The sequence below is a fragment of the Capricornis sumatraensis genome, chromosome 14 (assembly GCF_032405125.1).
Source record: "Capricornis sumatraensis isolate serow.1 chromosome 14, serow.2, whole genome shotgun sequence".
NCBI classification, from domain to species: domain Eukaryota; kingdom Metazoa; phylum Chordata; class Mammalia; order Artiodactyla; family Bovidae; genus Capricornis; species Capricornis sumatraensis.
Window position 1 is genome coordinate 82,999,031 of NC_091082.1, and position 21,437 is coordinate 83,020,467.

General features: G+C 43.3%; 2 protein-coding genes across 2 annotated transcripts in view; both read right to left on the bottom strand.

The window, feature by feature from the left end:
• LOC138090306 (membrane cofactor protein-like) overlaps nucleotides 1–4,196 on the bottom strand; it is a 40,806-nt gene extending 36,610 nt beyond the window's left edge. The window contains exon 1 of the mRNA XM_068985791.1: nucleotides 4,154–4,196. Within this exon, the coding sequence (XP_068841892.1) occupies nucleotides 4,154–4,196 (43 nt within the window). The remainder of the gene's footprint in view (nucleotides 1–4,153) is intronic.
• A 2-nt stretch (nucleotides 4,197–4,198) lies between these two features.
• The window catches only part of LOC138090308 (membrane cofactor protein-like), a 76,422-nt gene continuing 59,183 nt past the window's right edge, over nucleotides 4,199–21,437 (bottom strand). The window contains exon 12 of the mRNA XM_068985792.1: nucleotides 4,199–4,770. Coding sequence (XP_068841893.1) covers nucleotides 4,199–4,770 — 572 coding nt within the window. The remainder of the gene's footprint in view (nucleotides 4,771–21,437) is intronic.

Genomic DNA, 21,437 nt, shown 5'->3' on the forward strand with positions numbered 1-21,437 from the left:
TATGGGCTAAAGTGTTTAAAAATATAACTTCTTTCTATTTGTTTTATATTAGGGAATTGTTGTTCAGTCACTCACGTCCAACTCTTTGCGACCCCATGGACTGAAGCTTGCTAGGCTTCCCTGTCCTTCATCATAACCCAGAGCTTGCTCAAACTGATGTCCATTGAGCTGGCAATGCCATCCAACCATCTCATCCTCTGTCGTCCCCTTTACTTCCTGCCTTCAATCTTTCCCAGCATCACTTCTAATGAGTCACTCTTCCCATCAGATGGCCAAAATATTGGAGCTTCAGCTTCAGCATCAGTCCTTCCAATGAATATTTGGGACTGATTTCCTTTAGGATTGACTGGTTTGATCTCCTTGCAATCAAAGGGACTCTCAAGAGTCCTCTCCAACACCACAGTTCAAAAGCATCAATTCTTTGGTGCTCAGCTTTCTATATAGTCCAACTCTCACATCCATACATGACTACTGGAAAAACCATAGCTTTGACTATAAAGACCTTTGTCAGCAAAGTAATGTCTCTGCTTTTTAATACGCTGTCTGGGTTAGTGAATTGAACATTTTATAAATAAATGGGTACCCTTTAAATACGAAATTTTATTACTTTGCATAACCTTACATAAAAAATTGGTTTCTTGGATGTTACTGTAAACATGATTTAATCTTCATTCACTGATTAATGGATTGTACATACCCTTAAAAGCTTCCTGCAGTAACTCTTTGGGCTGTTTATCCAATGTATCCTGACTGTAAACTATATTGCTATGATTTTAGAATTGTTTATGTCTGGCCTTTTTCTGTGGGGGGTTCTTCCCTAGGACAGTGTTATTCCTGCTTCAAGAAGTCCTCTTCCTTTTAATTATCTGTGCTCTTGGAAATCTTATGAATCTGCTAGAAATGATGTAAAAATATTATGATATTTAAAGTCTTAAAGTGCTAAAAGAATGCAGAGGCCTCTCCTATAAGGTTAAGGACCTAAAGGAGAAGGGAGATAGATCTATTTTGATCCCTGAGGAAACTTTACTGTAATTACTTCCTGGATCTAGGTCTTAAAATTGACAGACTAGTCAAGAGAGAACTCTAAACAAGTGAAATATTATTCACCTTTTTCATCATTTTCTAAATTCCATATTCCTCTCTTGATACTCTGTCCGACATTTCATTTACACCATATGCTGAAATCCACCTATTGGCAAAACGTTTTCAACATTTCCAGTATTTTGATCTGAATATATGAATGCACCTCCATCAACTGGCCAAAACAAAAGCCACAAACAAACAAACAAAAAGGATGCAGTTATTAAAAATAGAGTTGGATTTTACTAATAACATTAAATTTACTCAATTTGAGCTATACGTTCTCATTTTACATTAGGGGAAAAAATGGACTAGAAGTGCTAAATAATTCCATTCTAGATAGAAATGTATAACATCATTCAGAGCTTCCTGGAACCAAGAAAGAAATCAAGTTAATAGCATGCCCATAATTAAATTATACAAGTGTTATTTGTTTTATGTATTTGATTTGCTTTATGTATCTGAACAATTTCTTCTCTTATTCAGTATACTGGATTCTTTATTCCTATGAGGATTTTCAAAGTAAACATATCTTGACTAAGATTTTTTTCCAGATGGTTTACAGTACAATTATTATTGGCCTGCAATGCTATACTTTTACAAGAAGCGTTATATAGTATGTCATTATAGAATATGATAGATTGCATTCAGAAAATCCCCAATTTTTCAATTTTCCAGATGAGTTTAAAGAAGATGAAACAGTCTCTATACGTATCAAGAGAACTGTTCATCTTCTGTACACTTGCAAAAGTCGGGCAAGGACTCTCTACCTGCTTACAAAATTTAAAAATAACTCTCATACTCAAGCACAAACTCAGATCCGTGCGCAGATGGTAACTTCAGGATAATTATGGTCTCTGATCAAAGAGGGACCTCAATGAAACCTGACCATCCTGCCCCTTTTCTCACTGTCCACACAAACTACTTTTTAAAAGGAATACCAAAATAAATTTCACTGAAACTTAAGTCCACGTTTGCATAAACTAACATTCTAAAAGGCTGATAGAATGCTCGTAAGCAAGAACATCTATATCCTATAACATGTTTTTTTTAATCAAACTTGAAAAAAGTACCACATAAAGAAGATTCTAGTTGGTGGGGAAGATGAAACTGAACACGTCATCAATTGTAAAGGAAAGGTACTGAAAGCCAAGCCATGCCTTGTCTTCAGAAATCGCAAGTTGGGCTCTCTGAACACCTCTGCTGTGGTGGTCTGACCACTGTGTGCACGACTGTAGGAATGCTGGGCTCCTGGTCTGGATGACTGCCAGGCTCTGTTCTGTGTTGAGGCTGCTAGTCACTGGTGTGCAGGTCTGGATTTTAGTGTGATTTGCTGCAAGGTCAGGGGACTCCCAGTCCTGGAGCCAGCGCTTTGATAGGTAGAACCAGGTCACAAAGTGGCTGGATGTGGAGACGTGTTTGGGTGTTTTTGTTCTGGGGCAGGGAGGACAGAACCTGGTCTCAGGGTGGCAGCTGCAGGGGCAGGGGCCCCAGAGCTGGTGTCAGCCTGCTGGTGGCTGGGGTCAAGGCACAGGTGGGTTCCATAGCTGGTGTTGACCAGTGGGGTAGGGTCAGATCCCGACATGGCTGGCTGAGGGGCACAAGGCATCTTGGAGGATGTGTCAGCTTGCTCGTGGCCTGGGGCTCTGTGGGTCTTGGCATTAGTGCTGGTGAGCAGTACCAGGCTCAAGGTGGGCAGGACCAGGTCCCACGGTCCCTGCTTTCAGGGACAGGGTCCTGGAGTTGGTGTTAACACACAGGGGGTGGGCTGAGGCTCAGGGGCTCTTGGGGCTGCTGTCCATCTTTTCATGGATTAGGCCAGGTCAGGGATCTATGCTGACCTCCTGGCAGACAAGACCCTGTTCTACACCTGGTTTGGGGGTGCCAGGGATCCTAGGGTTAACATGGGCCCACTCTTGGGTAAGGCTGTGTCTTCAGCCTTCTGGTGGGCAAGACTGGGTCTTGGGGTGGCTTGGGGCTCTGGGTTACCTATGACAGTCAGCTTGACGTTACGTGCATGCATGCTAGGCCGCTTCAGTCGTGTCCAACTCTTTGCTATGCTATGGGCTGTCCATGGGATTCTCCAGGCAAGAATATTGGAGTCAGTTGTCATGCCTTTCTCCAGCAGATCTTCCCCACTCAGGGACAGAGTGACGTCTCCTGTATCGCAGGCAGATTCTTTACCACTGCGCCACCTGGGAAGTCCAGCGCTGCCTCCGGTAATCAAGGCAAGTGAGCACTCTCACCCTCCACTGCCTCTGTCAGGATAATATGCCCAGCGGCCACCGTATCACTGCTTATGCCTCTGCGGTCACTGGTGCCTTGCTGCTGCCAGTGTCAATGGTATGAGCACCCGGGGCACAAGGATGGTGCCTTCTTATGCTGCCTTCTGGATTCTGAGCCACAGCCTCCATCACCAAGCGGGGCTGGGAACGTGGGGGTGTAGGCAGAGTACACAGCGACTTCTCCCACCTGACCGTTATATGCACCGCACGAGCTTCCCAACTTGGCACCGCTGGGTGGCCACTTCTACAAAAGTCACACTAGAGAACACCCTGCACGGACTCCCCCAGCCCAGGCCAGCAGGATACAAATACTCACTCCTGTTAGAAACCTGCCCGGAGTACAGAGCAAACCTCCCCGCCCACCTTCTCCCCTCCCTCCACACATACACAGGCACAGAACCAGCCTACCAATATCCCCGGGCACCTGGGAACTCAAAAGCAAGCCATCACCACCACCAACAGGCCAGCAGGCCCGTCCCCAAGTGGCTCAGTCTCAGAAACCCTGCAAGCTTTTGCTAGTGACCCAGTTTGCCCCTTGGTAAATCCAGGCTGCGCGCATTACCCCGCACCGCTGAGTGCGCACCAACAAGCAAGACGGCTCTTCTAGCGCTATGTGGTCCCCTTTGGTCACGCTTTCTACCCCAATTCCTTATGACCCCGGAGTGGACCCAGCCCCGCGACTCTCACGAGAGACTAAAAGCAAATCTCGTCCCACCCTCGGTTCCAGTCGGCCGGCCTCGCGAGCCGCTCCGGTTCCCCACCAGCGCGCACACTCTGCAGGCTCCTACCGGAGACTGTGGGCAGCAGGAGGACGAGGACCACCAAAAGCATCCCTATGAGGCACCAAAAAAAGGGGGACTCCCGGGGCGACCAGGAGGGGCTTGCGCGATACGAAAGCCTCTGTCACTTTCGGGGAGACCAGCGGGAAAGCTGAGCCCAGACGGTGGACCTCTGAGCTCGGTTGCCAGACGCAACAATCCCGTCTCATAAAGTGTCGGGTGTGGTAACGCGGAGGGGCGTAGCTGGGCCGTGCCGGGGGCGGGGTTAGGGTCTAGCGGGGCCAATGGGCGGGCTGCAAGGTGGGGCCTCGGCGCCGGGGGCGGCCCCCGAGCCTGGTGGGGCGGTCCGTGAGCCTTGAGGGGCGGCCCCCGCGCCCGGAGGGGAGGTTCCAGCGCCCGGAGGGGCGGTCCTCGCGCCGCGTGGGGCGGTTCCCGAGCTGGAGGGGCCGTCCCTGCGCCCGGAGGGGAGGCCCCCGCGCCCGTAGGGGAGGTTCCAGCGCTCGGAGGGGCGGTCCCCGCGTCCGGAGGGGCCGCCCCCGCGCCTGGAAGGGCGGGGCGCGGCGCTGCAGAGGGTTCCCCGTGCGCTCGCAGACTTGCGTGCGCCTCCGCCGACACACGGGATGTCTCTGGTTAGAGCCGCGGCGACTCGACGGGAATATCTAGTTCACCGCCTCTTGGTGAACAGACTGTTATCACCCTACGCAGGGAGGGTGGAAAGAAATCAAGGGCTGGCGCGGTCATTATTGTCCCTTTTCTGGAAGTCTGGATTAAAGAATCAAGTGCGGAATCCACCTGATTCAACCTGATTCAAAGAATCAACCTGAGGGTAAAAACCTAAGCCCAGGCAGCGTGTCGCGGTCGGCCAGACACCCCTCAGGACTGCAGTCTGGACCTGGGGCATTCCAGACTGTCCGGACACCTGGGTCCTTTGTTAACTCTTTGGCATTAGTTAGGGATGATTCAGGAAACTATTATAGTTGTGGTTGAGCGTTTACTACTGAAATCTCTCATGGCCTGATAGATTTCAGAATCAGAAAAGATTTGCCCATTGCTCTCCCGATTGCTAGCATCAGTCAGTCTCCCACATATTTCCGAGAGAGTGCCCTGGGAAGGTAAATTATTAAATAACATGGGCCATTATTATAAGTTCAGTTCACTTTCAGTTCAGTCGCTCAGTCGTGTCCGACTCTTTGCGACCCCATGAATCGCAGCACGCCAGGCCTCCCTGTCCATCACCAACTCCCAGAGTTCACTCAAACTCAGGTCCATCTAGTCGGTGATGCCATCCAGCCAATCTCATCCTCTGTCGTCCCCTTCTCCTTCTGCCCCCAATCCCTCCCAGCATCAGAGTCTTTTCCAATGAGTCAACTCTTTGCATGAGGTGGCCAAAGTACTGGAGTTTCTTTCAGCTTTAGCATCAGTCCTTCCAATGAATACCCAGGACTGATCTCCTTTAGGATGGACTGGTTGGATCTCCTTGCAGTCCAAGGGACTCGCAAGAGTCTTCTCCAACACCACAGTTCAAAAGCATCAATTCTTCGGCGCTCAGCCTTCTTCACAGTCTAACTCTCACATCCATACATGACCACTGGAAAAACCATAGCCCTGACTAGACGGACCTTTGTTGGCAAAGTAATGTCTCTGCTTTTGAATATGCTATCTAGGTTGGTTATAACTTTCCTTCCAAGGAGTGAGCATCTTTTAATTTCATGGCTGCAATCACCATCTGCAGTGATTTTGGAGCCCCCCCCCCAAATAAAATCTGATACTGTTTCCAGTTTCCCCATCTATTTCCCATGAAGTGATGGGACCAGATGCCATGATCTTATGGGTTTCAACTCTCAGGAACCCTTGTTATTGAATGACTAAATGTTTTATTAAAGATGAAATACACTTTTATTGAAAAGGTGAGGACAAGGATGCATTAAGTGCAAAATTCTTGGAAACAATGAATGTCATTAGAGTTGGGAGGGGTAGGAATTGGTTAGGTGAAGTGGCAAGGGGGAGAACTTTGCTGTTGAAACAATCTTGCAAATGACGCTGCAAAATCAAGAGTGAGCACAATTTATTTGTAAAGTTATAAGTAAAGCTGTATGCTTAGTAGAAGAAAGACAAAAGTAACATGACTGGCAGTAAAGAGCAGACAAAAGGAGTTGACATTTTCTTCTTAGTTGAGAAAAACTAAAAAGGGCAGCCAATGTGAGTAAACATATTGGGAGACCAGTACTCTCAAATTTTTATATTTACCATAACATTTTATATGCCACAGTTTTAAAATGAACATGACTTCTTAACAATTTAGCCGTCCCATTTAGAGGTTATCCCAAAGAATCATCTGTGAGCAAAGATTTATAGTTTTAGGGAAAAATTTAAGCCCTATGTACTTAGCAGAAGTCTTAAGGATTCTATGATAGGTAATTTAAAGGATGGAATTCTGTGCAGCAGCTTGAAAAATATCACTGTGGGAAACTATGATATATTTTAAGTGGACAAAACAGACTCCAAACCACTTCATAACTTTTGTCATTCCTTCTATTAAAAAACAAAAGTAGTACTTGATAAACATAAAGAGATTAGCTGGAAATATTCCAAAATTAAGTAATAGTTGATAGGATTATGGATATTTCACTTTCCTTGGGCTTTTCAGCTTTCTATATTGACCCTATGTTACATTCAAACCAGGCAAAGAAAAAAATTTACATGCAACCTGCATTTCAAGTGTTACTTTGTTCATAGAATGGCTGGGACAGAGCCTGTATCACACAGAGCAAAGGTATGAGAGGATGGTGAGGAAATGAAGATTCTCCTTATAAAAGTCAAATGTATCAGGTGGAACTATTATACTTTATAAACATTTAAGCAATTTTATATCTGAAATATGATAAAGATATTCTGGGATACACAAACCATGGAATTTCTTCTTCCTCCCAGACCAACACAATTTTTTGAATTCTTGGAAGAGCATATAAAACCCAAAGTGTGGGTGTGATGTATAAAAGAAATACCTTAGTGTCTTGGGTTATAAAATCCAGATATTCCATCCATGATAATGCAATTAAGGGAGTTATAAAGACAATGAAAGGAAACACAATGAGAGAGAACTGAACTTTCTTTTAATTCTTGTATTTGTGGAAGAGTGATGCAACAGAAATAATCTGTGGTTTATTGTTGGCAATTATTTGTGAAAGGAGAATCCATTTAATTATATTTCAATAAAACTGAGAAAAGTTTCCCGTGTATTTTTAGGTCTGTAAGTTGTGTGTGTTTCTTCATCCGATTTTTAAAAGGTAGGAAAGAGATAAGGCTATTTTTTGGTTTCCTAGTTTCAGTTGGCATTTCAGATTTAAAGGTTGGGTTTTACTGAAATGTTCTTATGAGCTCTAAAATTTCTACATCTGGGATTCATCAAATTATTCTAAATTAAAGACTTTCACATGGATTTCTTCAGCTTATTTCGATTTGACAAAAAGGAGGTTCCATTTGCAAGGTTTTGAGCCTTGTTTTCTATTTTTCTGTACGAGTTCCATCAGACAGAGACAGTTTTCTTGCTGTATCTCCAATACTGAGACAGTTCTGGACCCATATTAGGTGCATAACAAATGCCCACTAAATACTGAAGAAAATAAATGGGTGTTGCTGTCAGATGCATTGAACATGTCTCTGCTATCCCTCCCCCCGTGTGGATTTACCAAATCTTGGGAAGGTTATGAGAGATTTTAATAATGTTAGGTTCTGGGAACAAAGCAGGATTTGCCTCTGAAAGGAATGACCTACAACTGTCTGCACAGAAAACTTTCCTAAATCAGGCAGACAAGCTGACCTATGAAGTGGATCTGTTCACTGTCTAACCCTTAGCTTTGAGATCATTTTAGTGGCAGAGTTCAAAGTCGGGGGGGGGGGGCGTGGTATTGACTATGAACTTCCTAAGGTCCTGAGAGAAATAGAACTTAAGACTCAAGGCTTTGAGTGAAATAGGGGCTTAAACACTAGTGGTTCCTCCAACTCCCCCTAAAGATTTTGTGAAAGTGCCAATGAGCAAATGAGGAGAGAACGGAGAGCATAGGCTTTGAGCTCTGTAGTAGCTCTCCTGCAAACTTTAGGAACGATGATAGGGTAGAGGGAGGTGTCTGGGGATGTCATTAAATGAAGAGTTGCAGCGACTTCCCTGGAGGTCCCGTGGTTAAGACTCTGTGCTTCCACTTCAGGGAGCATGGGTTCGATCCCTGGCCAGGGAACTAACTAAGCTCTTGTATGCCACAAAGTGCAACCAAAGAATAAAAATAAATGAACCGAGAGGGACTTCGTTAAATGAAACAATGTTAGATGGTCCTTTGCCTCTCAGTGGGTATATTTGCATTCTGCTTTTCAGAAGTGGGCACAGCAGCATGAAGGGACCTGTGCACGCTCTCAGAAGGGGCTTGTCCCTCTCTGCAGGTTAGGCATTTGCGGAAACCTGAAAGAGAATGGCTTAGCGAAGCACAGTTAAGCCGCCTTTCTGATGTTGGTCCTGGGAGCCCCGCCGCCTCTGCTTGCACCTGGTAGGCGCCTGCCAGACCTCAGGAGAATCACTGCGGAGCCACACCCGCCAGGCACAGAGAGGAGGGCCTTGCTCAGAAGGACCACTGCGCTTGCTTTGTTTCCTCTTGTTACAAAGCAAATGAAACAAAATAAGAATGCTGTCACTAGGAATGGCTTCCAGACCAATTGTTGCAGTCCCTGCTTTTCAGATGAAAAATGTAAGGCCAGAGGTGAACAGAGTTGCTCAACACTACAAGTAAAGTTAGGCAATACAGTGTTTTATCCGTAGTTAATACATACAGTATTTCCATAGATAACTGAAGTTTAAAAAAAAATCATGGATCTCTTGCAATTACATTTTTTCCCTTAAGAAAGTAAAAAACTGATACACTATATATATTACTTTAGTCTGTCTACAGGAAATATACTATAAATCTATAAAATAATAATAACATAACTGTATAAAAATAATAGCTATTTAAGAAAGGTATATGTGTATAAAGAAACATATAAAGAAAGATTACAAGAAAATTAAAGAATTAATAATGGTTATCATTGAGTAATATAAGTACATGTGACTGATAACGTGTTACATATTATCTTCCTGCATTTTCTAAATTCTCCTTGGTGATTCCCTTCTATATTATAAACATTTGAAAATAAGGAAGATGACAAAGATGTAAACAGAAGCCCTAGGTGACATCTTTCTTTTAAGTAATTGAGATGACTTACAAGTCCCACGTGTAGTTTCTCCTGGCTAGATAATGTTTGCTTTCAGCACAAGAGAAGAGGGTGAAGGGGTGACCAGAATCCAGAGTAAGAGGAGGGAGATTCGCTGCATGCTGGGAGAGCTTCAGCACCTTCGAGGGCACATGTTCACATCTCTGTGAAGTCACTTCTTACATTTTATAACTCTCAGATCTTACTCTGGTGACATGAATTGGCTCCTTTTCAAACAACATTTTAATATAGGGTGTTCTCCAGCTTTATGTTACTTTGTCAAGGAAGGACACTGAAATGACAGATTTATGTTTAGATGAGAGCATGATCGACATATGAATTATCCAAAATTTTTATGCTGATAATCATGATGCAAGGACTGCACATACATCATCAGTATAAGTTCAAAAGAAGTGTCTGTTTCCTCCCTGCAGTGGTTCCTATGTTGAGTGCAAGAAAAGTTGGCATAAATCGAGACATCGAGTAACTTGACCTTTCCTTATTGTTTCTTTTGTCAAAGAAAGAGTTTTCGGAGTTAAGCAACTAGATAAAAAGAGCCTGACTCCAGAACACACTCTGCGGGCCTCCAGGCTGCGGCCTTTGGAGTCTGCTGCTTCTCCTGTGTTGCCCTGTTTGGCACGCCCCTGTGCTAGGTGCACAGACCTTAGACTTTCCACGGACTGACTGGATCCTTACCCACCAGATGTTGCTGCAAATGATTAACTTTGCTATTTTAGAACATTGTGAACAAAGAAACTATTTTGAAAGAAAAAGTTGAGGCAAATTCATTGAGGACTTCCTGCCGTTTTATTTGAAAGGTGCAGAGTCAGACACGACTGAAGCGACTCAGCAGCAGCAACAGCAGCGGTCCTTGTGCACAATTTGAGATGCTGTAACTGGGTTGCCATTCCCTTCCCCAGGGGATCTTCCCGACCCAGGGATCAAACACTGGTCTCCCACATTGTGGGCAGACGCTTTAACCTCTGAGCCACCAGGGAAGCCCAAAGTATGTTTTCCAAAGATTGGGGAATGATTGTAATTTTGATAAATTCATCCTAAATATTTACACTTCTCATTTGATTATACTCAGAAATTATGTAAATTTAAAAAGTGAGCCTTACACAAATGTTAGTTTAGTATGGGAAAGAAGACATATAAGCACAGTCTATGGTAAATTAAAATGACTACTCAATGTTAGAAGAATTAATGAATGAGAAATTGAAAGAATGCAATTAAAAGACGTGATTGTCAAATACTATGGGATGTGTTCATATACAATTTTGAGTAAAGGGTGAAATGATTGTCATTTGGTAAAAATTTTTTAAAAGATTTCAGTATTATACGGTCAGTATAATCTCAAGATACAAACCTGGAAATGTAAAATAATATGTAAAGAAGCTTAAGAATGTTACCACTGGAAGGAGGCCATTACAGATACTTTTTATATTTTTCTATGTTTTCGGTGTGTACAATAATAAGCACATATTACTCAAGGAAAATGGTTTATTTTAAAAAATGTTTAAAAATAAGTACAAACTAGTATGGAGAGGAAATGCCGAGTTCCAAAGAAAGATGTCACTTTGGAATTGTTTGGGAGAGCTTCATGGGTGAGTGAATTCTGAGCTATATTAATGCAATGTAGATAGAAAGAAAGGTGAAATGTGTTTTAGGCAGGTAACCTGGCAGGAATAAGGCCAGATCAAATGATATTTTGAGCATTCTTATGGAATATACTTTTTAAATAACTTGTAAAGACAACCCATGTTTTCATAGTCTGGAATTAGTCTGTTTATATTTGGTGGTGGCACAGATGGCTATGGATCATTCTGTACAACTTTTCTATCCTATCACCCTAATAGTAAAGGAAAAGAAATGCATCGCCCAAGAGAGTTGGGAGCATAACTTGAAGCATTCCTGAAAACACAATAGTCTCTTGTATTCCTTGTGAACTATCCTGCCTCGTTTGCCTTCTGCTCCCTTATATATGTATTTGTGTACATACAGAAATAATTCTATTTCCCCTTCAAACTATTGGAATAACAGTAGAGAAAGCATTCTCTTACGAAGCCTTGGCATCTTTATCTCAAGCCTTTATAGCCTATTGCCGTACCAGCTGAGCATCCTCAGAACACATGCACAGACCCACTGAGAAAGATCAGGCTGGATGATCTTTAATGCTTCAAAAAATGAATTACTAATTCTAAATTCTTAAAAAGTAATGTAGATTTTGTTTCCACAGATATTAGAGGAAAACATGTTACTCCAGGGGCATGGTGACACAGAAGCAAGTTGAGTGCCATCCCAGATAATACAGACAGGGCTTTGCAAATTTATTTCTGTTTAGGAGAAAATAGGATATAACCTGTATTATTTTTGTTGTTCAGAAAAAATTGAATTGCCTATATATTAGCCCTAAATGCATCTCCCTATCTTTTACCTTCTCCTGTATCTGCTTCTATTAATATTAATACTACCTTCTGTTGAAAATAAGATTTCTGACATGGTGTAACTAAGAAATGCCAGGTTTAGATTAGTTCACATTGATATCTGAAGAAGTAGCTCAGAAAGATAGGAAATTTAATAAAAATTGTATTTTAAACTCTGTTATCTATGCTGTGCTCGGTCGTGTCTGACTCTTTGTGACCCTATGGACTGTGGCTCGCCAGGCTCCTCTGTCCATGGGAGTCTCCAGACAAGAACACGGGAGTGGGTAGCCATTTCCTGACCGACCGGCAGGACCTGATTTCACACCTGTTCTCCATACGTGGTGGCACCTCAACCACCTGGGAAGCCTTTCGAGGTCCAGTTCCTGCCAGACTCCCCCCAGCTGGCTGCCCTGCTGGGTGGGGTGGGGTGAGGTGGGTGAAGCCTCTGTGGGGGAAACTTCCCTGGGAATGGGGGGCGCCTCCCACTGTAGCTGCAGGGCTGTTTGGGGCTGTTGACTGGAGAATTCAGGTTCTGGTTCCCAGGATGTGGTGGGGACAGGTAAGACCCTGGGTTGCTTTATTCACGTCTCTGCTGAGGTAGCTACAACAGACCTGTGGGCATAAAAGCTTTGGGTCAGTTGTAACAAACTGAACAGCTTCTGATTCACCTACTGTGTCCCTGGCTCCAGGCTAGATATTGCCAATAAAACAAGCAACTTATGGTTCTGCCAGCAGGTTGCTATGATTCCAGTCCCCAAATGAGAAAGTGCCAGAAGACAGAGTTGAACATAAAAGTATAAAAACTGACTTGGGACATCTTTCTGTAAAAGTAGTTTCTGGAGTTCTCATGAATGCTTAATTTTTAACAGTGCTCAAGGCTGGGTCATGAAAAGCAAAATGCATGCCCCAAGTAACTAACGTGACCATTATTTAGGTTTATTTTGCTTTATTCATCTGCAGGCTAGCAGCTCTTTACCTAAAATCAGCATTCCAAGTGATTTTTCCTAATAAATTGCTAAGCAAAATGTTTCTTTTGGAGATATCTTGAGTCTGGTTTTCCAAGTGATGATTTCTATCTGGCTAGAAAATTCTTTGTCAGGCACGAGTGCCACTTACCTGAGTTTTGCCATATATTTACTGTAAGCGTATCAGTGGAGAGCGCATTGGGCTGAAGGCACCCCCAGCCTCGTGCTGGTTGCACTGGCAAAGAATTTCCTGCTGTGGAACTAAGTGCTGATGAATCTCAATGAACACAAGAGAAGTCGAATCTTTGACCAACTCAGGGTAAAAAGACTGTGTTAAATCTTGAATCTGGTAAGTCTTCATGTAAGATGTTGGCAACTCTGCATTTTGAGAAGCTGGTGTATAGTTTTATGGAAGTGCCTGGCAGCCAGGGATGGGGGAGCCTGGTGGGCTGCCGTCTACGGGGTCGCACAGAGTTGGACACGACTGAAGCGACTTAGCAGCAGCAGACTAGTGTGTTAACATTTTGGGGCAGTTTGAGAGTTTTCCTTGAACACAGGAAAGCTATGCTTTGTGTCTGTTCTAATGTGATTCTGTTCCCACCTTCCCATCACAATCATCCAAGGGGCCGTTAGAGTAGTGGTTTTGAAATGGCAACCCACTCCAGTGCTCTTGCCTGGAAAATCGCAGGGACGGCGGAGCCTGGTGGGCTGCCGTCTATGGGGTCGCACAGAGTCGGACACGACTGGAGTGGCTTAGCAGCAGCAGCAGCAGCAGCAGGTTATGCTGCTGTGCAGTCAGGGGCGAGAGCCCCTCTGTCTTAGCTTTTCTGCGGCTGCTTTCACAAAGTACAGCAAACCTGGTGTTTGTCATAGTGGCTTCGGGCGGCTATAACAAACACTCCAGACAAGGCAGCCTGGAAACACAGATTTGTTTCTCACAGTTTGAAATCTGGGAAGATCAAGATCATGTCCTGGCGGAGGTGGTGCCTGGGGAGAACCAGCTTTCTGGTTTGCAGACAGTGCCCTCTAGCGGTAACGTCCTGGGGCAGCGGGGTGAGCAAATTTTACTGCGTCTTTTTTCATAAGGACACTAACCCCAGTCATGAGGCCTCCACCCTCGTGACCTAATCACTTCTCAGTGGCCCCCGCTGGCTAATGCTGTCACTTCTGGAGTAGTATTTTAACAGAAATTTCGATGTGACGCAAATATTCACACAATTTTCTGTTTAAAACAACGCATCTGTGTTCTTTGAGTTCTGGAGGCCAGAGTCTGAGATCAGGTTACAGGCAGGGCCACACTCCCCACAAGAGGCGCTGGAAGGCAGTCCGTTTCCGAGCCTTTTTCAGCTTCCAGAGCTGCATGCTGGGCTTGCGGCCCCTCCTGCGTCCTCGACCCTGGCACGCTGCCTCAGCGGTCTCACCGCCTTTCCGCTGTACTCAGGTCTCCCCTCTGCATTCTTCTTGTGAGGATTAAATGTGGTTACATTTAGGGTCCCACCTGGGGGGGTTATAATCTTCCCATCCAAGATCTTTTCTTCAAAGACCTTTTTTTTTAGTTATAAGAAAACATTCCCAGTTTGGAAGCATTAGGACTCAGATACCTCTGGAGGCTGTTAGACATCCTCCACAAATAGTGTATGGAACACAAAGAAATACAGAACCCCAGCAATCTCAAAAACGACAGAATGATTTCTGGTTTTTGTCAAGGCAAATCATTCAATATCACGGTAATCCAAGTCTATGCCCCGACCCATAATGCTGAAGAAGCTGAAGTTGAGCAGTTTTATGAAGACCTACAAGACCTTCTAGAATTAACACCCCCCAAAAGATGTCCTTTTAATTATAGGGAACAGGAATTCAAAAGTAGGAAGTCAAGAAACAACTGGAGTAACAGGCAAATTTGGCCTTGGAATACGGAATGAAGCAGGGCAAAGGCTAATAGAGTTTTGCCAAGAGAACGCACTGGTCATAGCAAACACCCTCTTCCAACAACACAAGAGAAGACTCTACACATGGACATCACCAGATGGTCAATACTGAAATCAGATTGATTATATTTTTTGCAGCCAAAGATGGAGAAGCTCTATACAGTCAGCGAAAACAAGACCAGGAGCTGACTGTGGCTCAGACCATGAACTCCTTATTGCCAACTGCTGCTGCTGCTGCTAAGTCACTTCAGTCGTGTCCAACTCTGTGGGACCCCATAGACGGCAGCCCACCAGGCTCCCTCATCCCTGGGATTCTCCAGGCAAGAACACTGGAGTGGGCTGCCATTTCCTTCTCCAATGCATGGAAGTGAAAAGTGAAAGTGAAGTCTCTCAGTCGTGTCCGACTCTTAGCAATCCTATGGACTGCAGCCTACCAGGCTCCTCTGTCCATGGGATTTTCCAGGCAAGAGTCCTGGAGTGGCGTGCCATTGCCTTCTCCACCTTATTGCCAAATTCAGACTTAAGTTGAAGAAAGTAGGGAAAACCACTAGGCCACTCAGGTATGACCTAAATCAAATCGCTAACGATTATACAATGGAAGTGAGAAATAGATTTAAGGGACTAGATCTGATAGAGTGCTTGATGAACTATAGACGGAGGTTCGTGACATTGTACGGGAGACAGGGAGCAAGACCATCCCAAGAAAAAGAAATGCAAAAAAGCAAAATGGCTGTCTGAGGAGGCCTTACAAATAGCTGTGAAAAGAAGAGAAGCAAAAAGCAAAGGAGAAAAGGACAGATATACCCATTTGAATGCAGAGTTCCAAAGACTAGCAAGGAGAGATAAGAAAGCCTTCCTTATGATCAGTGCAAAGAAATAGAGGAAAACAACAGAATGGGAAAGACTAGAGATCTCTTCAAGAAAATTAGAGATACCAAGGGAACATTCATGCAAAGATGGGCTCGATAAAGGACAGAAATGGTATGGACCTAACAGAAGCAGAAGATATTAAGAAGAGGTGGCAAGAATACACAGAAGAACTGTACAAAAAAGATCTTTATGACCCAGATAATCACGATGGTGTGATCACTCACCTAGTGCCAGACATCATGGAATGTGAAGTCAAGTGGGCCTTAGCATCACTACGAACAAAGCTAGTGGAGGTGATGGAATTCCAGTTGAGCTATTTCAAATCCTGAAAGATGATGCTGTGAAAGTGCTGCACTGAATATTCCAGCAAATTTGGAAGACTCGGCAGTGGCCACAGGACTGGAAAAGAGAAAGGCAATGCCAAAGAATGCTCAAACTACTGCACAATTGCACTCATCTCACATGCTAGTAAAGTAATGCTCAAAATTCTCCAAGCCAGGCTTCAGCAATACGTGAACCATGAACTTCCAAATGTTCAAGCTGGTTTTAGAAAAGGCAGAGGAACCAGAGATCAAATTGCCAATATCCACTGGATCATCGAAAAAGCAAGAGAGTTCCAGAAAAACATCTATTTCTGCTTTATTAACTATCCCAAAGCCTTTGACAGTGTGGATCACAATAAACTGTGGAAATTCTGAAAGAGATGGGAATACCAGACCACCTGACCTGCCTCCTCTCAGTCCTAATGCCTGAGAAATCTGTATGCAGGTCAGGAAGCAACAGTTAGAACTAGACATGGAACAACAGACTAGTTCCAAATAGGAAAAGGAGTACGTCAAGGCTGTATATTGTCACCCTGTTTATGTAACTTATATGCAGAGTACATCATGAGAAATGCTGGGCTGGAGGAAGCACAAGCTGGAATCAAGATTGCTGGGAGAAATATCAATAACCTCAGATATGCAAATGACACCATGCTTATGGCAGAAAGCAAAGAAGAACTAAAGAGCCTCTTGATGAGTGAAAGTGGAGAGTGAAAAAGTTGCCTTAAACGTCAACATTCAGAAAACAAAGATCGTGGCATCTGGTCCCATCACTTCATGGCAGATAGATGGAGAATCAGTGGAAATAGTGGCAGACTTTATTTTGGGGGGCTCCAAAATCACTGCAGATGGTGACTGCAGCCATGAAATTAAAAGACGCTTACTTCTTGGAAGGAAAGTTATGACCAACCTAGACAGCATATTCAAAAGCAGAGACATTACTTTGCCAACCAAAGGTCCGTCTAGTCAAGGCTATGGTTTTTCCAGTGGTCGTGTATGGATGTGAGAGCTGGACAGTAAAAAAGGCTGAGTGCCTAAGTTTGATGTCCAGCTAATATGAATTTACTACCCCCAAACAAGTTTGTTTTCTGGAGGGGGATGCGGGTGGCTAGCAAGTCATGAATCAGGGCGGTTCCTTTCTCATTGTGATTCATACTTAAGGCAATTTGGTCACTTTCTTTAGATTTTTAAGCCAGAGGGAAGGAAAAACAGTGATTGACCACTCAGATGTTAGCCTCTTTTCAAAAGTTAATTTCCTAGAAGGCAAGCAGAAAATAGATAATTAATTAAAATAAAAAATGGCTTCTGGGAATCCGCAAAATCGGAAATCTGACCAGTGTAATGCCTTAATAGTCCACATGAGGGCAGCAGCGCTAAGCCTATAAAGCCTGAGCATTCCAGGGTAAGCGTTTCTGAATGGATGAGCCTGGGAAGCGCTGAAAGCAATGCAGGTTAGGGGAAAAAAATGTGTGTGCACTCACTCAGTTTTGCAATATTTCTGGAAGTCAATAGGCGATGTTAAATTCTGCTCTTGAGTACAAATATATACACTTTTATTATACAAAATTATTCATTCTTGGTTACAATATTGCCAAGAATTAAAGTTTCAGAATGCCAGGTTTGTCTATTTTCCTTAGACCAAGAATGTTCTTCAACAATTTAAAAATTCCTGCCTACCCCAGCTGTCTTCAGAATTCTTGTACAGGACTTTTATTATTCACTTTAAAAGAACTTCCTGTGTATTCAATGCCAACTTAAAAAATATACTATAGTCTCAAGTTAAAGAAAAAATTTGATAAAACACATTTTAAAATTATAGCCAAACTAATATTCATCCAGTGTGGATTAGAAAGATTGCTTCTGTTTTATTTTGTTTTGCTTTTTAAACCACAGATAATCTCCTTTGGTTAGGCAGGAAACAAAATTTTATTCAAGTTTCAGAATTTTTTAAAATTTCTTTAATAAGCTGAATTGCAAAACCATGGTTATATTTTGTAATTATAATCATTTACCATATGTCTTTATAAGTTCATATGCAGAAGTGGACTCTGGGACTTGAAAACCACTAATGAGGACATTCTCACACTTGGCTACATGTTATAATCACTTGGGAAGCTTGTAATGATGCCTAGGTCACACTCCAGGTCAAGGACATGACAAATCTCTGAGGGGTGGGATCCAGGCATTAGTAAAACTTCCCAGGATATTCCAGGGCACAGCTGTGGTTCCGAAAGACTGAGGATGGATCTCAAGGTATAGCTGCTGCTGCTGCTGCTGCTGCGTCGCTTCAGTCGTGTCCGACTCTGTGCGACCCCATAGACAGCAGCCCACCAGGCTCCCCCGTCCCTGGGATTCCCCAGGCAAGAACACTGGAGTGGGTTGCCATTTCCTTCTCCAATGCATGAAAGTGAAAAGTGAAAGTGAAGTCGCTCAGTCGTGTCCGACCCTCAGCGACTCCATGGACTGCAGCCCACCAGGCTCCTCCGTCCATGGGATTTTCCAGGCGAGAGGACTGGAGTGGGGTGCCATTGCCTTCTCTGCAAGGTATAGCAATGAGATTCAAATCTGCCAAGAAAGCACTATTTTTTTTTTTTTTGCATAATTTGAAACAAATTCCATTATTAGTTCCATACAGAAATATGTTATGCTTTCATGGTTGGAACTTGGGATTTTACTCAGCTATACGCATGCAATAACGTGATGTAGAAGATAGGTCTTCTACCAAACACGTGTACTTAGATACTAAAATGTGGTTCTCTCGAGGCCGGATGACCAGAGACTATGAGAGCTGGGTAGAATCCCGGAAGTGCTGCATGGAGAGCACTCCGTGAGCTGGGCCTTGAAAGGTGCTCAGGATCAGACAGGAGACGAGGCGCTTCGGACAACAGGGAACCAGGATTCCCGCGGAGGGCGGGGAGCAGACGATCTAGCTGGACTGGGGGCAGGGCGTCTGAAGTGCAGCAGAAAGAGGCGGCTTGGAAGTGAAAAGCTGGGATTTAGTGGCTCAGTTTTCAAGTATCACGAAAAAGAGCTGAACTTGTGCTGTAGGTAATGTGGTGGGACGGAACGCCTCTGAGCAGGGGAGGCACAGGACTGGCTCGGAGAGAAGCCTGAACATACTGCAGGCTCTGAGATGGGAGGGGCAGGAGTGGTGATGGGGCGGGGTGAGGGGGGATGTTTAGAGAAGGTGGGCCCGTTAGAAGCATAAAAGAAAACAATGCATTGGAAATCAATGCACCATTCCAAACGTAACTTCTCCAAAAGGACACTTTATTTTTTAAATAGACTTGAATATCCAATTCTCAAAAAAAAATGAACACCACACAGACCTTAGACTGTGGAGGATACATTCTTGCAGTTTTAAGACACCTTTGAACTCAAATACATGTTTCCCCTCTCATTTAAACAAACTTTCCTAGAGAAAAAGTTTCACCATATATTTAGGTAATTGACAAATTGTTTGACACATAAAACATAATTTATATTAATATACATATATCAATCTCACATAAAACAAACAACTATAAAATTCAATTTATTTTGATTAGCATAAAACTTTTTTTTGCAAAACTCCTCAGTCAGGGTAAAAAGATAAATCATACAGTCACCCCTTGCTTCTAAGCAAGTGCTCTGTTCTTGAAAAGGATGTGAAAATGGTTATAGTGCAACTTCAACTCTGTATTTATTTCAGAAATCCTGTTTATTTCTGCTCAAACTTATCTACCTAAAGTTCCTCACCAGAGATTACAAAGGGGAGGACCTCAAATATGTCCTTAAGGAGTAAAACAATTTTTACTCTGGTCCACTCTTAATTTCTCATTTATATCCTTCTCAAGGCAACATTTCTTTGGGCCAGTTTATGCTACTAGCTATAAAAGTCTGAGACAACACCTATGAAAACATAATCTGAGTTAGAGCAGAGTCCCTCCTCTGTGGCCGCTGGCGTGAGGACAGAGGAGAGGGCTGGGGTCTGTCCCACCCAAGTGTCCAGACCCCCCTGAGCTGTTTCCTCTTTCCATTCCACAGCATGCATGCATGCTGCGTCGCGTCTGACTCTTTTGCAATGCCATGGACTGTAGCCCGCCAGGCTCCCCTGTCCCTGGGATTCTCCAGGCAAGAATACTGCAGTGGGTTGCCATTTCCTTCTCCACATTCTGTCGTATGACCTACAGCAAATCCACAAAGCCTGCTTTTCTGAAATACGGGGCTTCATTTTCATTCCGCCCTTTATAGATGAGGTGAGTGAAGTCGCTCAGTCGTGTCTGACTCTTTGTGACCCCATGGACTGTAGCCTACTACGTTCCTCCGTCCATGGGATTTTCCAGGCAAGAGTACTGGAGTGGGGTGCCATTTCCTTCTCCAATAGATGAGGTGAAGAGCCCACAAAGACTCTCATGCCACTTGAGGTTATCTGATGCGGCCCTACAGACTGCTGACATTCAGGTAACATGTTTAAACTAAGACATCTCCTTTATTAAGGTGGGGAGAGAATACCATCTACAGCCGGAATTTAGACTGGATTCCACTTCTCTTGAAGAGTGGAATTCTCTGTTAAGAAAACATCAAGCCCACTGTGTTCACTTTGGCCTGAGCTGGCATTCCTTCTACGAGTAGGAGCCCTCTGTTTACAGAAGCCTGAAGCTGATCCTGAATTCTTTTTGATTTCTTAGACTGGTTTATTGTTATTAAAAGGGTGAAGAACAAATGCCAGACATAAATTTTATTGCTTTTCCAAATCATCAGGAAGTTACAAATAATTTTTAAACACAGAATTTTACCCTACTCCTCTAAGCATACTTTCTAGCAATATGCTTAGTTAAGGAAGCCAAACATTCAAATTCCAAATCTGCAATGTTGTCCTTTTTACTGTCTAAGGGCTGATGTGGTGTACTATATTTCTAAAGGCTTTTTATGATAAACATATAAAATACATTTTGTGGGTGTTAAATAATTACTCAATAGTCAGCATTCATCTTTGAACAAAAATCCTTTCAAACTCATTTTCTTTAAGAAACAAAACGCAGTTTCATTTTGAATTATATTTCTCTGAGTTTAGAGATTTTATTTCTTAAAGATTTCTTCACCTAACACTACCAGGGATGCTGTGTTGACTTGCCCTATAAATTCAACTGTTATTTGAGGGAAAATACACACAACGTTCAATTCCAAATCCTACATGTTTCAGAAAAGTGTAAAGGATGGTGAGTATGTTCAAGCCACAGTAAAATACTAGCACTGTGACTTAACAGTTGATTCACAAGACTAAAGAGAAACTGGAGAATAAACTGTGGATTATTCTTCTCCTTCTGTTTTCATTGAGACCTGACTGACATATAGGCATGACTTGGAGATATTGTGGGCTTGGTTCTAGACTACTGTGTTAAAGTGAGCATCTCAATAAAGCAAGTAGTATAAACTGTTCTATTTCCCAGTTTTATGTTTAAACTGTCCTTCCAGTCTAGTAAGTGTGCAGTTTTTTTGTGCCTAACAAAAAAGTACAAGTCTTAACTAAAAATAAGTTATCACTAAGATTGCTAAGCACC